The sequence below is a fragment of the Phalangium opilio genome, unplaced genomic scaffold (genome assembly GCF_054372755.1).
Source record: "Phalangium opilio isolate 3A_F unplaced genomic scaffold, DU_Popi_V2 ptg001170l_1, whole genome shotgun sequence".
Lineage (NCBI taxonomy): Eukaryota > Metazoa > Arthropoda > Arachnida > Opiliones > Phalangiidae > Phalangium > Phalangium opilio.
In genome coordinates this window covers 12196488-12212164 of record NW_028324255.1, presented here as the reverse complement: position 1 = coordinate 12212164, position 15677 = coordinate 12196488, and the positions used below count along the sequence as shown (strand labels likewise).

The window sequence follows — 15677 nt, the reverse complement described above, 5'->3', positions numbered from 1 at the left end:
CTAATAGGCGTCGGTGCAGTACTACTACAAAATGGTAAACCTGTTGAGTATGCTTCAACCTCTTTCACCCGCACTCAACTTAACTACGCGCCAATAGAACGTGAACTTCTAGGCATAGTCTACGCGTGCGAAAGATTCCACTATTATGTCATTGGAGTCCCCTTTATCGTACAGGCCGATCATAAACTTTTAAGTGTCATCATTAAGACTCTCACCACTCATCCAGCGCTTAGTTCTTCGCCTGCTCAGATACCAAAAAATGATGGTCTACATACCTGGCACTCATTTACAAGTGCCCGTCACGTTGTCACGTGCTCCTCAATCCACGACAGAAATTGACTCATCCTACTTAAAAACCGATGAGCCGGGAGTGTACAAACTCAATTCAACAACGCTAACGCATCTGAGCCACCTGCACAAACGATACTGTTCTATATAAAAGAAGGATGGCGATCTGCATGCGAAAAATTACACAGCGAGTTAAAGCCGTTCTGGGCGATAAAAGAAGAACTTCATGTATCAGAAGGCCTAATTTACCGAGGGGATGCGCTTTACGTTTCGAAGTGCTCCGCCGTGATGTCATGACCCAAATTCACTCGGTTCATCAAGGAATAACCGCGTGCCTATCTAAAGCCAAGCTGTATCTCTACTGGCCACAAATGAAAAGAGACATCACAAAGTATGTTCAGAACTGTACAACTTGCCGAAAAAAGGGACCGTTCCAACACGCTATGCGCTTACGCCTCACGATGTACCTCAGCTACCCTCGCACACTGTTGGTGCGGATCTCTTCCATATCAATAATACAAATCTGATCATTCTAGTTGACTATTACTCCAAATGCGTTACGGAGCACTAATGGTAAAGCGATAATAAAGTTCCTAAATCCACAATTCTGTCGATATGGTGCTCCGCAGAAATTGGTGTCTGATAATGGTCCTCCCTTTAACTCGAGCTTTTTCAAGGGTTTACTTCAACAATAGGCAGTAGAACACGTAACATCCAGCGCATATCATTCTTAAAAAGCAACGGTATGACAGAACGAACCATACAAACAATAAAAAAACCTGGCAATCAAAGCGCAACAGGAAGGTCATGACCTACAGTATGTTCTTATGGAATTTCGTTCGAGGCCCATTGGAAAGCTACCGTCACTCAGCGAGATGTTAAAAGGACGCCGAACCAGAACACCGTAAACTATAAACAAAACAAATACTTCGAACGCACTTCTCAACTTGTCATATTCGCAAACCTTACTGGATTAAAAAACCCAATGATTAAACGTCAAAATCACGCGCACCGCACAATACCTGAAACCCTAAAGGCCGGGAGACCAGTATATAACCATGTCGGACCACGGTAATGGAAACCTGCAGAAGTACTACACGAAAGCAAAGATCCCTTGTCGTCAATCCTGAAGATAAATGACGGAAAAACATTGCGGAGAACTCACCACCAAATACGTCCGACACACCTACTCAGTTCAGTACCTCAAAGCGACTACGCTGAACCCAACACGGCACAAGAAGTACAACAGGTGGAGGACAATTGTGTTAAGCATTTGCGGCAAAATTTAACCAATCTACCCGATCCTGCGGCCAATACTTACCGAACCACTTCAAGAGTCAGACTAGGAAGATTACCACCACCCATACAAAAACAAACTTCAATTTCAACAACTCAAATTTATTCACCGACCTCGGCAACGCAGAACACATCTCCAACACCACGACCCTTGCAAAATCAAACTTCAGTCTTAACAACTCAAACTCATTCACCGATTTCAGCAACACAGATCCGATCTCCTACTATACTTCAAACGTCAAGACCAGACCAAAAGCAAATAGTGGTTGTAATTACACCGCGTAAACTCGAACCGCCACGTACAACATCAATATCAAACATTAGGACTTTAAGTCCTTCTGGCATGACGACTGCTCATACGCTGGACAACACCCGGACAGCGCTACTCGAATTTCTCCGGGAACTTCCCCATTTCCCAAGACAATTTCTGTATCCGCCATACCCAGCACACGAGCACCATTTACACATTTACAGCAAGTACACAACAACCAAGGTCAACCCGAACAAGAACTAATATTTTCAATCCAAAACGTTTTCGTAATACTTAATTTCTTTAAAGAATGAAAGATGTTATATACTTTCGTAATACGCTTGATATATACTCTTGCTATATACTCTTGCTATATACTCTTAATAACATTATCATATATTTTTAGTTTCGCCACTAGTATACCCTGATCTATTCCACTAGTGCGCGCCACCTATAGCGAATAACGAGGTTTCCTCATAAAGGAGCTAGCTACTTTGTAGTCAGTTTATATTGGACACTTGATGAGCACAGTCAATAAATATTTTATTATAATTCATTCTGTCGACTTACTAAACATAAGTGGGTTTTCTCAGAACCTTGTTTTAGACGTTCGAGTGGTTTTTTTTTGGTTCGAATTAGCCATCAGTAGTTTTGCATAAATTGGTAGTAATGAAAATTAGAGATACGTTTAGGACATTTCATGTTTTTTTAATTAGAGAGACTAGAGATTAAATAAAGATTTATGATTTGAAAGTGAACTTTAAAATTACCGAGATAAACGCTAAGGTAAAGAAACCCTTTCAGTTCTATAACCTTGAAAAACTGATAAGGAAAGTTCAGTTTTTCGTTAGAAAGGAAACAAGATCTTCTCGTAAAGGTATGTGCTAATGGAAATCGTGTCTTACAGATTTTATTCTGAATTAAACGTTATATAAGGCAAAGCTAGTGGTATGCATCAGAGAATAAAATTTAACATAGAACTTATATATTCTTTGTAAGTAATGATTTGAAACCTAGGATTAGTGGATGATTATATATTGTGACAATGTAGAGAAAACGTTTCAATGACTTAAGCCTCGTTAGACAAAACAAAGCGAAAAAATGTTGGTCTAGTATTTCGATATTGAGTCGTCTTTTCCCCGACTCGGAGAGGTAATATTTTGGTTTTCCCAACTTGTTATATAGTGCACTTGTATATATTGAGATATCTCCAATGTTATTTTTTGAATACACGCGTATAAACTAATGTTAATTTTTTTAAATCCATACGCACAACTTAATGTAAATTTTTAATGTTTATACCCAACTAACGATTAGTTTTTCAATGTTCGTATTTTGAATTTTTCTATGAAACTAAGGGTTAATTTGTCAATGTTTATATCAAACTAAAAGTTAATTTGTAAAGGTTAACATATCAGTTCGATCGAGGACGTTCGATGCCAGTTTGGGGGATATTGTAACGCTAAAAATTCTTTTTTCTAAGAATAAGCTTGTGGGCATGTCAATTCCACGAAAATATATAATTGTTACCTCCCTGCAAAATTCTATTCCGGATAGATTTTGTAGATAAACCAATTTCGGACTTTCTCGGCCAAAGAAGTTCGAAACCGCTCTTTCAAATCCCACCAGTCATAAACCCATATCCTTAAGTCATTAGTCCTTATCTTTCCCTTACTCAAAGCGAGAAGTGTTCTCCCTCCAGCTTCCCTCGAACGAATTTTGACAATCTTGCTTATTCATTTATTTCACTAAAAAGTATTGAGAGTTGCCTTTAACGTACGTACCAGTAAAATAGAATTGGTAAATGCATTGTTGTATATTTGTATATATGTATATAGTACGGGTGCGTTTGGTCCCCTATTTGATAGCAGGACCAAGTTAAGATCTATTCGTGAGTGTGTGTGTGCGGGCGCGCTTTACCTATAGAAAGCTGAACTTTCTTGGAAAGGACAATTTGGTCGGCGGTAGAAGCAAAGATGAAAGAGGAGCCCCGATGACTTCTTCTTAAGCCATTAAGGGCATGGAAGTGGGGCCTTTAAAAAAAGAGACGACAATATTGCTCTCGGGCGCGGGGTCCCAAAGACTTGGGGGAGAATGAAAAAGATAGAACAGAGAGACCCACGTTTTTGAAGAGGAGGGCTGGTCTCTGGACGTCCCAGACTTAGGTCTAAACTTTTATATACACGAATCGTAAAAACCAAACTTAACAATGTTTCGGTTCGCTTTCTCTATGGCTTTTGGTTAAGCAAAAACTCTTCTTCTCCCGCGCCGAATACCGCGCTTGAAAAGACTCTAATTACTAAAAGAGCTCGGGCAATTAAAAACAATCGTCTATTATTAAGACAACAGTGTCCGGTACCACACGCGACGCACGCCGCCAAAGATGATCACGGCTCACCAGAACACGTGACGTTGAATATCATTTATTTATTATATTACTTTATTATTTTCATTGTTGTTATTATTATTTAAAGAGGTTCCTTAAGAACCTGCATGCCATTGTGTATTATTATTAATTTTGTATGGTCATGACCTTCGTACCATGTTTATTTGTTTACGTATAGTAAAGGTATCGACTTATTGGTAACTCTCAATACCGTCTTAAATTAATTTATCTTATCTCCTATAAAATCATCCCCTAGACAAACTGACTTTATCTTAATATTACCTACGCTTCCTGAAATGAGTAAGGTAGCGAGAAACCCGGATAGCCTAATCCTTTTTCCTTCGTACTTTTGTAGTGGATTGACATGTTAGTTAAATTTAATCTATTATTTCTTATGACCGTTACACAATTCGCTACAAATATTCAATTTAATCAATGACTAGTTTCAACATTTACGTTCGAATACGATTTTTGTGCGAAGTTTGTCAATCTGACATCCAATTTATCCACATTACGTTCATTTTTCCCATTTGAAGTTCCATATTCTTCATTAGGCAGGGATAGCGCAACAATTAAAGCTATAAAAAAGAAGTTTGTAGATGCTTTGCTGTAAAGTGCGTAAATCTAGTCTTGTGCATATTACAAACAGGGATAGATTCAATTTTAGAAGTAGGAATTTATTTCAGTCCGTCTCATAGCCCAGTATAGAGCCCCTCCTTTCAACACGTAACGTAAAGTTTAAATTATCTTATTGGCTCACTTAAACTACGTTTTGATGACGTTGCTGAAGGGTACGGAGAAAAATACGTAATTCCTTTTTACCTCTGTTGCAATGACCCGCCTCTTCTTTCATTCCCCTCCATTCTGTGGAAGGGGGTTCGGGACTTTATGGGCGTCCACATTACTCTATTCTCCATTCCAACTTCTCAATTAAATCTATCCCTGGTATAGACCATTCCTGTAATGTCATAGGAAAAGTAAAAAGCACAGGGGAAGGGCGACGGGCCGCCATTTTAGGCTAAGAAGCACCGCAATTAGCGGAAGTGTGAGTCGACTAGCTTCCCGCGGGTTAGCGAACGCGAGCGTCATCTGACGTTCTCTCTTGGCGCTAGGGAACTATCCTTATATTGAGGTCCTTCCCCTGTGCATTGGTTTTTCGCAAGTATTTAATGAAATGGTCTATACGATTTATAAGGATGAGTTTGTGAATAACAGAATATTATACTTACCAAAAGCAGAAATTCCCAACTGAAGTGTAAACATCCAGTTCCAGCCAAGAATGTCTTGTAGAGGCTCAAACATTGCACTCGAAACAAGTCCACCAATAAACTTAAACCGAAATATATACTTTTTATTTTTTGTTTATTCTGTGAGCTTCAATCTTTAGGTCAAATTGAAAATATTCACCTGACAATTCATAATAAGGCCCGACACCTCTCCGGAATGATTTTTACCAAAAATTCGAACTGTACACATTGGTAAAATGCAAAAAGCTGCGCTGCCAGCGGAAATGGCTATAAAACCACAGAGTGATGACGTGATTAGAAAAGCCGTTGGTGGAAGATAAGCGCAAAATGTTAGCAACTGTATGAATGGTCCCAAACATACGCATATCACAACGAGGGCAATCTGAAAAACAAACTTTCAGAACTTTTCGAAAACTCTTCACAGTTTACTGATTTTAAGTAGCCAAGTATCAACCTTATGAGACGTTCTGTCACAAATTATTCCAATAATTATTTTCCCAAATATTGTTCCAGAAGAGACGAAGGAGTAAATATAAGTCAATAGATGATCGTTGTTCACAATGTGCATTCCAAATGACTAATATTTAATAAGGAAAACGTTAATATGACCATGTGATTTAAAGAATATTGTTTTAAGTAACTTTACTTTCAAGTATGTGAAAACGTAAATGCTCGGCATGGCCAATAGAAAACCTATAACCCAAAGTAGATAAAGTTCCTTCCGTTTCAAATATTTAACGAGGGTTTCTTTAAAAGATATTTTGTCGCAATCATCTTTTTTATTGGATTCGTCATCCTAAATATATATGTATACATTTTTTTTTTAATTATGGATTGCACAATGGTTTATGTCTCTACAGGATGGATTAGCAAGTTCAATTCAATGTTTCCAGTGGTAGCTTCAATTAAGTCATTAAAGAATACGTATTCGATGAAACTTTAAAGTGTATATAACTCATTCTTTTAGAAAAAATAGATGTCAAATGTTAGAACGTAAACATCTTATGTTTTTAAAGCACTTTCTGATTAAGGCTATTTTCTTATAGCATGGATCTATATAACTATGAATATACAGCTGCGTTACGCTGTCTAACCTCTCGATAAGGTTTGAGCGGGGCTTAGCGGAAGGAGACATCAGTCACGTGTCTGTTAGTGTTAGGAGCGGGAGAAGGGAGGGGGAGTCCGGGGGTGTGTAAATTCGAAACGTCACTTCCTCTTGTCTTGTGATTGGCTACGCAAAACGCGTCAAAGCTAGGAGGGTAACACCCAAGCCAAATCGACACGATAGAAGGGGCATATGGTAGAGCTGTACAATCATAGTTCAATAGATTCGTGCTTATAGTGACTGATTTTGATAGCGTAACACTACTCCGTAAAAGCTATAGAATTCAAATATTTATGTAACGCCATTTTGTATGTTGGAGTAGCTGCTAAATTTTACTACCGTGGATGATGTTTTAGTATACAATAAGAATGACCCAATAGCATTTATGATAAAAAAAACATTGCTGCCGTTTCCCAAAGCGCATTCGGTACACGAGCGAGTAGATTTTCATCCGTGAAATATCTGTAATATATATAATTTTATTTTATAGTATCATTACGACAAGAAAATTTAAATTTAAAATAACCGTCACAACAATAACAAGTTGGGAAACCAAAATTTTATATCTCCGAGTCGAGAAAAGGATCTGACCACTAATGCGCAAACTGCTCTTAATTTATAAGGAACTGCAGGCGTTAAAATTAAAATAATGCATTTTTCGAGCGTTACAGAATGTTAAATTCACAACTCGGTTGGCGTGTAAACAGTACGCTCTCTATATACCTATAAGTAGAAGGGAAGTGGACGTGATGCATGAAGAACAATTTTCCGAATTTCTGTGAACTGTGAACACGTTTGCTCCGATTTAACAACCATTAACACTCAGACAGATACGTAAAGTGTAATACTAAGAAGTAGAAGCTATAGCCTTATTAGAATTAATGGGTTATTTTTTGCATCTGAACATTTCTTTAATAAAGCTGGATTTCTACTCGGCAGAAAATTACGACGGAAACACGGCGCCAGCGGTTTGAATTTTTTTTTACGCCCACCGTCGACGGTAGTGAGTTTTCACTTCAAACCGAATATATTCGGTAGCGGAAACTCAGTAGGTCACGTGATGATTATCGAACGTAAAATGTATAGATGGCGCGTCAATAGTATAGTAATTTGCATACAGCTGTTAACTGTAAACAAAAAAGAAATATGGAGGGCTCCGAGTTTGCTAGTGAAATTTTAAGTACGTTGTGTGTGTTTAATTATAGTTTATTGACTTACTTATGCTACAAAAATTATAAGGATGGTATGAAAAGACGTTTCTGGGTTAGAGATATTTTTCGAAAACGGCAACAATTTGGTTACCAACAAACTTTGGTTTCTGAAATGCGACAAATGGATGATGAAAAACATTTTCAGTATGTAAACCTAATGTAATGAAATTTTCAGGTATTTTTTTTCTGACTTTATACAATTTTCTTGCAGATTTTTTCGATTGAACAAAATGGAGTTTGATGAAATTTTAGAATTAATTAGGCCACTCATCCACAAGGCAGATTCGAGGTTTCGTAAATCAGTGTCTCCGGAAGAAAAGTTATCGTTAACTTTACGGTTAGATTTTTGTTTTTTGTTGTCTTAGTTTACAGCTATACTTATATGTAATTTTCTAAAGGTATTTAGCGAGTGGGGATATGCAAATTAGCCTGTCTTTTGCATACAGATTAGGAGCAACTACTGTGAGCAATATTATCAAAGAAACTTGTGAGGCAATATGGACAGTTCTTTCGCCAATTTATTTAAGACTACCAACCACAGCTAAAGAATGGCTCGCGATAAGTAAAGAATTCCAGAGAGCTTGGAACCTCCCTCATTGTATCGGAGCCCTGGACGGGAAACACATAAACATACGATGCCCAGCTAAAAGTGGTTCGCGATTCTACAACTACAAGGGATATTTTAGTATCATACTTTTGGCACTTTGTGATGCTGAATATAAATTTACAATGGTAGATGTTGGAGCGTTCGGAAGCCAAAGCGATGGCGGGGTATTTTCCCACTCAAAGTTTGGAAGGAAGCTTAACGAAGGATTATTGTCTCTTCCTGATCCATCGTATCTTCCAAATTCAATCCAAGGTTTTCAATATTACATCGCAGCTGACGAAGCTTTCCCCTTAAACAAACATATAATGAGACCCTACCCAAGAAGAGGATTAACATTATCTCAAAGGATTTTTAATTATCGATTATGCCGAGGTCGCCGAGTTATTGAAAATACTTTCGGGATATATCTTGCTCGGTGGCGAATATTTCATAAAACAATTCAAGGGAAACCTGAGAACATTGACAATATTATCAAAGCGACTGTGTGCCTCCATAATTTTATAATTACGAAAGAAGCTTTTAAAAGAGATGAGGAGAAACTGTATTTACCATCCTCAAATTACGTTGATCGAGAGGGAAATGATGGAATGGTTTTGGATGGACTTTGGCGGAAAGAAGTAGGACCTGAAAATGCTATCATACCTTGTGGAAATCTTTATCGTAATAATCGTCACTCAGTTAGTGTTGGTAGAATGAGAGACACATTAGCTAGTTATTTTTGTAATGAAGGCCAAGTTTCATGGCAAATGGATAGAGTAACAAGAGGTTCAAAATGAAAGTTTTTATTCTTTTTCCAATTCATAAAAAATATTTTCAATTTTATGACGCGCTTCAATTTGATTTCTGGCATCCAATTTTCTAAATCGTCCCATTAAACTTGTAAAATAATGATATATTTCGTCCTTGTCATTATTTTTTATTGACGCTATCTGCGTTAACAGGGTCTTCTCTGAGATATCCATCATTTTTTCAAACTTGTTGTCTAAAATATCACTTTTCTTTCGTTTACTCGAAGGCCCAGGATTGTTTTCAGTCATTCCATCACGCGAAGACCCTGGTGTGGCAGAACGGGAGGCTTCAGAAGTGTCTGTTTTTGTTTGAGACCCACTGTCTTCATTATCATCTGACAAATCATTTCTAACAATAACAAAATAATATAATTAATTATACTTTGTCCTACTTCAACTTCAAAAACTTTACAATACAACTGATGAAGGATTCATCATGTTTTCAAATATTATTGTTGCAGTATTAGCACTTTCCTCATCCTGGGTAGAGCTTTCCAAAATGCTAGTCTGCGACTCTGGTAGTTCCATGTTACTTGAGGTTCTTTATAATTAATTTCAAATTATTCGCATGCAGATCGGTTAAAATAATGTGTTATAGGCCTAGGGCTTACTCCCTGGGTTTGATAGTTGTCTTTAAAAAGGCATCCAGCGTTTTAAATAAAGTCCATTTGGGACAGACAACTTCATCCGCTCCAGCTCCGCTTCGTTTGCTGTCGCAAATGGTTTTCTTCTCTTTAGTGTAGCGGTCTCTTATGGCTTTCCAAGTGTTGTATGCCTCAACACCTGTAATATATAGCAATACATTTAGACCAAAGAAATTTAAAATATGTAAAGAGAACGTACCATTAATATGGAAAAGGGCTCCAATTGAAGCCCATCTATCCTCCTTCAATAACGTATCCTTGTAGTCTTTATGACTTAAGTCATATAAATAAGAGTATTTTCTAACTTCTTCTATAAACATTTCTTTATCTACTTTTAATCTTTTTTTTGATTCCGTAGCAGCTTTGCTGCCTTTACGAGGGGGCATAGTTTTTCAGAAAGTGCGAAAGCGAATAGCTATTAGCGAGGTTTATCGTGGCCGAGGCCCAAAAATAAAATGGCACCCAGAAAATCCACCAAACTGGGGAATTTGCTGTTGCGCGCGACTCTGTGACGTATTAGAATTCTCGATTTCTCATTGGCTGAACGATGTTTTTTTAAGTCGACTATGACGGTAAAAATAGAACACGTTTTAAGTCCGACCGAAACGAACCGAGCGGCAATTCTGTCGAGCCCGACGTAAAATATTTCCGTCGAAACCAGTTACGCCGTGTTTCCGTCGTACTTTTCTGCCGAGTAGAAATCCAGCTTAAGTTTAAGTGTGTCGCAATGTAGTTTTCGTTATTGGTTTCCAATATTGAGTAAAAACAACCGTCTCTACCGTAATTTTTTATTAATCCTAAATCGACTTATTTACTCTGTTTTTATAAACTTTTCGTGGCAAAGATGTCTTTAATTGTCCTATATTTGAAGAATTTCTATAATCTATAATACAGTATGGTAAAATCTTTATTATTCGCTCTTTATAAAATTGACGCATATCAACATCATATGCAATTTTAATCACGCAATTTTACATAGGGTGTTTTTGAAAAGTCCATCAATAATTAAGGAGCGTGTTTATCGGGCCCAACTGAGTGGAAAGTACCAAAGAACATGGGGTGTACAGCATTTAGTTACAGAGATATCCCCCCCCAAACATTGGCCCCTGAAACAAGGAAATATCCAACAATGAAGAGTACGACTTTAAACCGAGAAACTAGCTTGTTTAGAACTACAGACAATTTCGATAGCCTTCAATTTAAAAACGTTTTGTACCTTTACTCAGCAGATGGGTATAAAATGTGTAGAAGTATGCCTACGACGGGAATGTCAAGCCAATTCCAAGTTTCAAGGTTTTTAGCCACTTAATTAGCGTACAAGAGCGCAGTCTGTGATGTTAAAGATTTGACTAGAATCCAACAATGAATACAAAAGCATACTTCTACACATTTATACCCTTCTGCTGAGTAAAGGTACTAAACGTTTTTAAATTGAAGGCTATTGAAATTGACTAAAAGTTCCAAACAAGCTGGTTACTCGGTTTAAAGCCGTACTCTGTTGGATATCTCCTTGTTTTAGGGGCAAATGTTTGGAGGGCCATATCTTCGTAACCTAATGTTGTAAACCGCATGTGCTTTGATACTTTCCATTCAGTTGGGCCCAATAAACATGATCCTTCATTATTGACGGACTTTTCAAAAACACCCTGTATATAGTTTGACGCTTAAATGAGGTTTCATATTCACTCGGAGAGGTAAAAATACGACAACAATTTGTCAATGCAATATCTAATTGTAGGTTTTATTACCCATTTTGATCAGACGTCATATTTAACTCAAGGTTTTGAGGATTTATCATGGCAGTTTCAATCTGCATCCAAACAATACCTCCAATACCCCATCCTGCATTAACCAGTCCAAAGTAAGTACCAAATGTTTCTGGAAACCACTGTTAAACAAAATGGTGGAGAATCGCTATTATTTCGATGTTGAAAATAAAGTTTAGAATTACTCACACTGGAAACAGCCACAATAGTTGATATGTAGTTAAATCCCCCTCCACACCACGCCAATACTGAGGACGTTAGCAAAAACCAAACTAAATTGGACTTGATGGTGAAATAGGAAACACCCTGAAAAGCACTGAGCAAAAAAAAAATGCTTTTTGAATTTTAGATTTAACCTATGAAGTCACTGGCAAACGGTATCGCAACGTCACTACTTACGACCCAAGGGCTAGGGTGTGATTCTAGACTAGTACTCAGTACTCAGAGTTTCTATAACTAACTTTTCTTGTGGTAACAAATGCTTTGTGACTAAAACTTTTAGGAAATAACGAGGCCTTTTTTTAACGCAAACCTTACAGAAATCTTTACAAAAATTATTGCAACTCTTCGTCGCGAGGAAACTATTATTTTATAATTTCTTGAATCAATTTGAATCAAAACTTAGAGTCTAATAATCTAGGGTCTATTTTAAACAAAATTTTAACTCGTTGGCAGACATTTATAACAGCTTCAGCATCAGAGAGATTAATTCACGACAAAATCTATAGTCGCGCTCACACCGAAACATTTTCTCGATATTTAGCATTAGGATAATAATTTTGGTAAGTAAAACTTTTCGAAAAAAAATCAGTGTCAAATAGCTTTAGTTCAAAAACTCACCTAATAATTATTGTACCAATGAATGCGGTTTTTCGAGCTCCAATTCTTTGTATTAAAAAGCCGCCTACTATTGTGAATAAACTGTAAGCACTTTCACAAAGACTGGTGGTCCATGTCATGCTGCTAATGGTGATGTTATCGTCAACTTTATTATGAAGGAATGATAATAGATACGGTATTAGATTGCCCATTGAATAGTAAAACCCCAACACAAAACATAAAAGGAAAGATCCGAAAAGGGATAAATATGCCTTTGTGGACGATTTCAACATATTTTTTCGCTTTTCGTTACAGTGCTTCTCTTTAGGTGTCGGCGCTACAACTGATTTCTAATGCCAAAACAGCTGTTTTTGGTTTATATTTAATTTTTTGGATATAATCCTTAGGCAATAGCATATAGCAAGTCATGTACTGCTTTTTCAAATAGTTGTACCAGAAGTGAGATGAGACTAGAAGTACTGAGCTAACCAAATTCTTCACTTGGCGAAAGTGAATATTCTTGATAACCCACCAACGGTTGGCGCTCTGGTAGCGGTTTCTGAATTTCCCCTCCAAAACGTGAGACGCTCGTGGCGATAGACGGCCGAACTAGATTCCAGCACCCGCGTCCGTGTTCCTCGTAGGAAATGTTTTTGGCACTCGACCAATGTTTTTCTCTGTAGTGTAGGCGCGATGGAAGCGACGTAAAATCCTCAAATTTGTTCACTAGTGCCAGGATCTACTACCAATGCTAGAGCTCTTTACTTCTAGTCTCCTCTTACTTCTGGTTGTACGTGTGTGAGTTTGCAAAATATGTATGTTTAGAAACATAGTATCTGTTAGTATCTTTTGGTATTTTCTTCTTTCAATTTCGGCTTCAACAGACGAAGGGCTATTTTAAGAAGACAAAATATTTCAGAAAAAAATTCAAATCGCTTGAAAAGATTTATTTACACATCCCACCGGTCATATTACCCTAAGAAATACGGATCGTCTGCTTCGTTCCTCTCGCGTCGAAGCCCCACTGAAATCAACCCTTTTAACACATCTAAGGTTTGTACTAAGCGTATCTAGAATTTGATTGTACAATTTTTTTATCCTTTGTTATTTTGATTAATTTTACTTAATCCTAAAAAAAATAAAATTCCCCATTTTATTTGCTTTCGATAGGATTTCCACAAATGAGCAATTCTCACATAATTTGCGGTAAATTTGAAGTACAAAATCTTTTTTCATGTAAAATTCCTGAAGCAGATGTCAGTCTGTGTTTCCTTCCAAGTTTTTACCTCTCCGAGTGACGTATGTCACGGAGAGGTTCTGTAACGGTCGTGTGTGTGTGTCTGTCTGGGTGTGTGTGGGTGTGTCTGTGTGTGTTTGGGGGTCTGTGTGTGTGTCTGTTGTTACACCCACGTGACCGCGTTCGCAGTTTCCAAATCGGAGCAAACGTGTTCGCCATTTCCGAACTGCTTTCACGGTCACGGAAATGGCTCCTCCACTTGAGTTCTCACACCACTATCTTCTGGTCTTTGTCCATCCCACACGGACACCAGTCTGTACTTACTGGCTTCTAATCACCACCATCTTTTGATCTTCGTCCATCCCACATGGACACCAGTCTGTACATACTGGCTTCTAATCACCACCATCTTCTGGTCTTTGTCCATCCCACTTGGACACCAGTCTGTACATTCTGGCTTCTAAACACCACCATCTACTGGTCTTCCGTCTATTCCACATAGACACCAATCTGTCTCATTGTCTTCTACTCCATTATCATCGTTTGATTTTAGGATATACGCGGCGATCAGCTAGGGTTACGAGAAACGTCTAGCCTCCCTAAGGTGGGATCGCCACCAAAGGTTTTCGCAATTGCGCTTTTTCCTTACTATTATAATGGAAACGAATCGTATATATACCTAAAAAATTTGAAGAAAGCGGGCAAGAGGGGTACCCTTCACTTTAAACGTCAATATTAGCAAAGTTTGAGATGATAATAGGTATAACTTTATTTTAAACGATTTAACTATTATTAATGTTAATTATTGAAGATTAAAATAATTAAAAATTATTATATTTATTTAAATATTAAAGATAATCTTGTTTCTCAACTCAAAATTAATACGGAAAGAGATAAAAAGCAGTCTATGTTTTTGTCTGTGTGTGTCCGTCCATTGTTACACTAGTGCGTCGCATTAGCAGTTAGCCTTGTGTTGATGTGTTAAGAAATCATACAGAACCTTAATATTCCCTTTTTTCATAATATAAAGTGAATATGTGGAAGTATTTTTCGTAATTATGATGCATTTAGTACTTTTGTAGCTTTAAAGCTCTGTTTCATTTTGATATTCCAAAGATTTTTTTTAATATTGTTATTTGAAATGGCTGTTTATATATTACTTAAGCTATACTACATCTGTATATAGAATAATCCTTGGTTTTGTGATTACATGAAGAAAACTAAGACCTAGATTCCGGCGGGTGTATTAAGTATCATCCGTAATAGGCTTAGTGAAACAAAGAGTAAATAATTGAGGCCTGAGGTGAAGTAAACTTTGGGCTTTGATTTTCGTGTCTGAAATGAAGAGACATCAACGGTTCAGAGTGAGCCGAAAGTTAAATACACTATTAAATAATCAGGTTAAGATTTTATAATAGAAGAAAAGATCATGGTGGCAATTAGAATAGTAAAAGGGCTAATGGTAAACGGGTAGTAGCTACAGACTTTTTATTCTCTTTATGGTATGCATTGACTATTAGTGCGTCTAGCTAAAATTTAGCTTTGGTGTTATTTAACGTTAACATTCATGTTGGCAAACTAAGAATATTGTTGAAGTGAGACGAGACGATAGTGTTTACACTGCAAACCAGTTGTGAATGTAGCTATCAGAATATACGGTAAACAGCTGAAGCGTAGACTTCATTTCCTGATCTTTTCCCCATTGACTGATTTCCATGTGTCCAAGATTTATCCTTATTGGATGTATGCTTTACTGTATTATTCGCTATGCTTGGAATACTGCTTCAATATTTCGTAAATTTTTACTTCAAACAAGTTGGGAAATCCAAAATATTACCTCTCCGAGTCAAGACGACTACTTACAAACTTATTTACCCAGATATGGAAATGTTTCTTAAGTTAAAATTTATGAAATATTAAAGCAGTATACAAAGCAAAGCAAATTTACTGTAAATCAGACGACATTTTACATCCAATAATGATATACTTGTACACATTAAAATCATCCGATGGGGGAAAAACGGGTCATCGGC

The 15677-nt window shown here is 37.2% G+C and overlaps 3 protein-coding genes across 3 annotated transcripts; all 3 read right to left on the bottom strand.

Moving 5' to 3' along the window:
- Positions 1-4652: 4652 nt before the first annotated feature.
- On the bottom strand, positions 4653-7035 carry LOC149587311 (uncharacterized). Its single transcript, XM_089863554.1, has 6 exons — positions 6912-7035; positions 6114-6263; positions 5922-6044; positions 5628-5849; positions 5450-5549; positions 4653-4798 (listed from the first exon to the last, which is right to left on the bottom strand). The coding sequence occupies exons 2-6, from the start codon at positions 6144-6146 to the stop codon at positions 4653-4655; spliced, it is 624 nt and encodes a 207-aa protein (XP_089719680.1). The 5' UTR covers positions 6147-6263; positions 6912-7035.
- Positions 6900-13681, bottom strand: LOC149587309 (apicoplast pyruvate carrier 1-like). The gene is made up of 6 exons (XM_089863428.1): positions 13604-13681; positions 13383-13536; positions 12429-13299; positions 11778-11904; positions 11571-11710; positions 6900-7034 (listed from the first exon to the last, which is right to left on the bottom strand). The coding sequence occupies exons 3-6, from the start codon at positions 12698-12700 to the stop codon at positions 6956-6958; spliced, it is 618 nt and encodes a 205-aa protein (XP_089719554.1). The 5' UTR covers positions 12701-13299; positions 13383-13536; positions 13604-13681; the 3' UTR covers positions 6900-6955.
- LOC149587310 (uncharacterized) lies at positions 9173-10321 on the bottom strand. Its single transcript, XM_089863775.1, has 4 exons — positions 10022-10321; positions 9790-9961; positions 9591-9719; positions 9173-9527 (listed from the first exon to the last, which is right to left on the bottom strand). Exons 1-4 carry the CDS (start codon positions 10206-10208, stop codon positions 9173-9175), a joined length of 843 nt encoding a protein of 280 aa, XP_089719901.1. The 5' UTR covers positions 10209-10321.
- Positions 13682-15677: the final 1996 nt, after the last annotated feature.

Excerpts from the sequence above, each read along its gene's own strand:
- LOC149587309 (XM_089863428.1), bottom strand. The coding sequence starts at position 12,700 with ATGTTGAAATCGTCCACAAAGGCATATTTATCCCTTTTCGGATCTTTC. Across the intron at positions 11,905-12,428 it reads ATTGGTACAATAATTATTAG|TGCTTTTCAGGGTGTTTCCT; the intron begins GTGAGTTTTTGA and ends TTTTTTGCTCAG. Across the intron at positions 7,035-11,570 it reads ATGACGTCTGATCAAAATGG|ATATTTCACGGATGAAAATC; the intron begins GTAATAAAACCT and ends TATATATTACAG.
- LOC149587311 (XM_089863554.1), bottom strand. The coding sequence starts at position 6,146 with ATGCCGAGCATTTACGTTTTCACATACTTGAAA. Across the intron at positions 5,850-5,921 it reads GTGACAGAACGTCTCATAAG|ATTGCCCTCGTTGTGATATG; the intron begins GTTGATACTTGG and ends TTTGTTTTTCAG. Across the intron at positions 5,550-5,627 it reads GCCTTATTATGAATTGTCAG|TTTATTGGTGGACTTGTTTC; the intron begins GTGAATATTTTC and ends TTTCGGTTTAAG.
- LOC149587310 (XM_089863775.1), bottom strand. The coding sequence starts at position 10,208 with ATGCCCCCTCGTAAAGGCAGCAAAGCTGCTACGGAATCAAAAAAAAGA. Across the intron at positions 9,962-10,021 it reads AGCCCTTTTCCATATTAATG|GTGTTGAGGCATACAACACT; the intron begins GTACGTTCTCTT and ends TATATATTACAG. Across the intron at positions 9,528-9,590 it reads AATCCTTCATCAGTTGTATT|AAATGATTTGTCAGATGATA; the intron begins GTAAAGTTTTTG and ends TGTTATTGTTAG.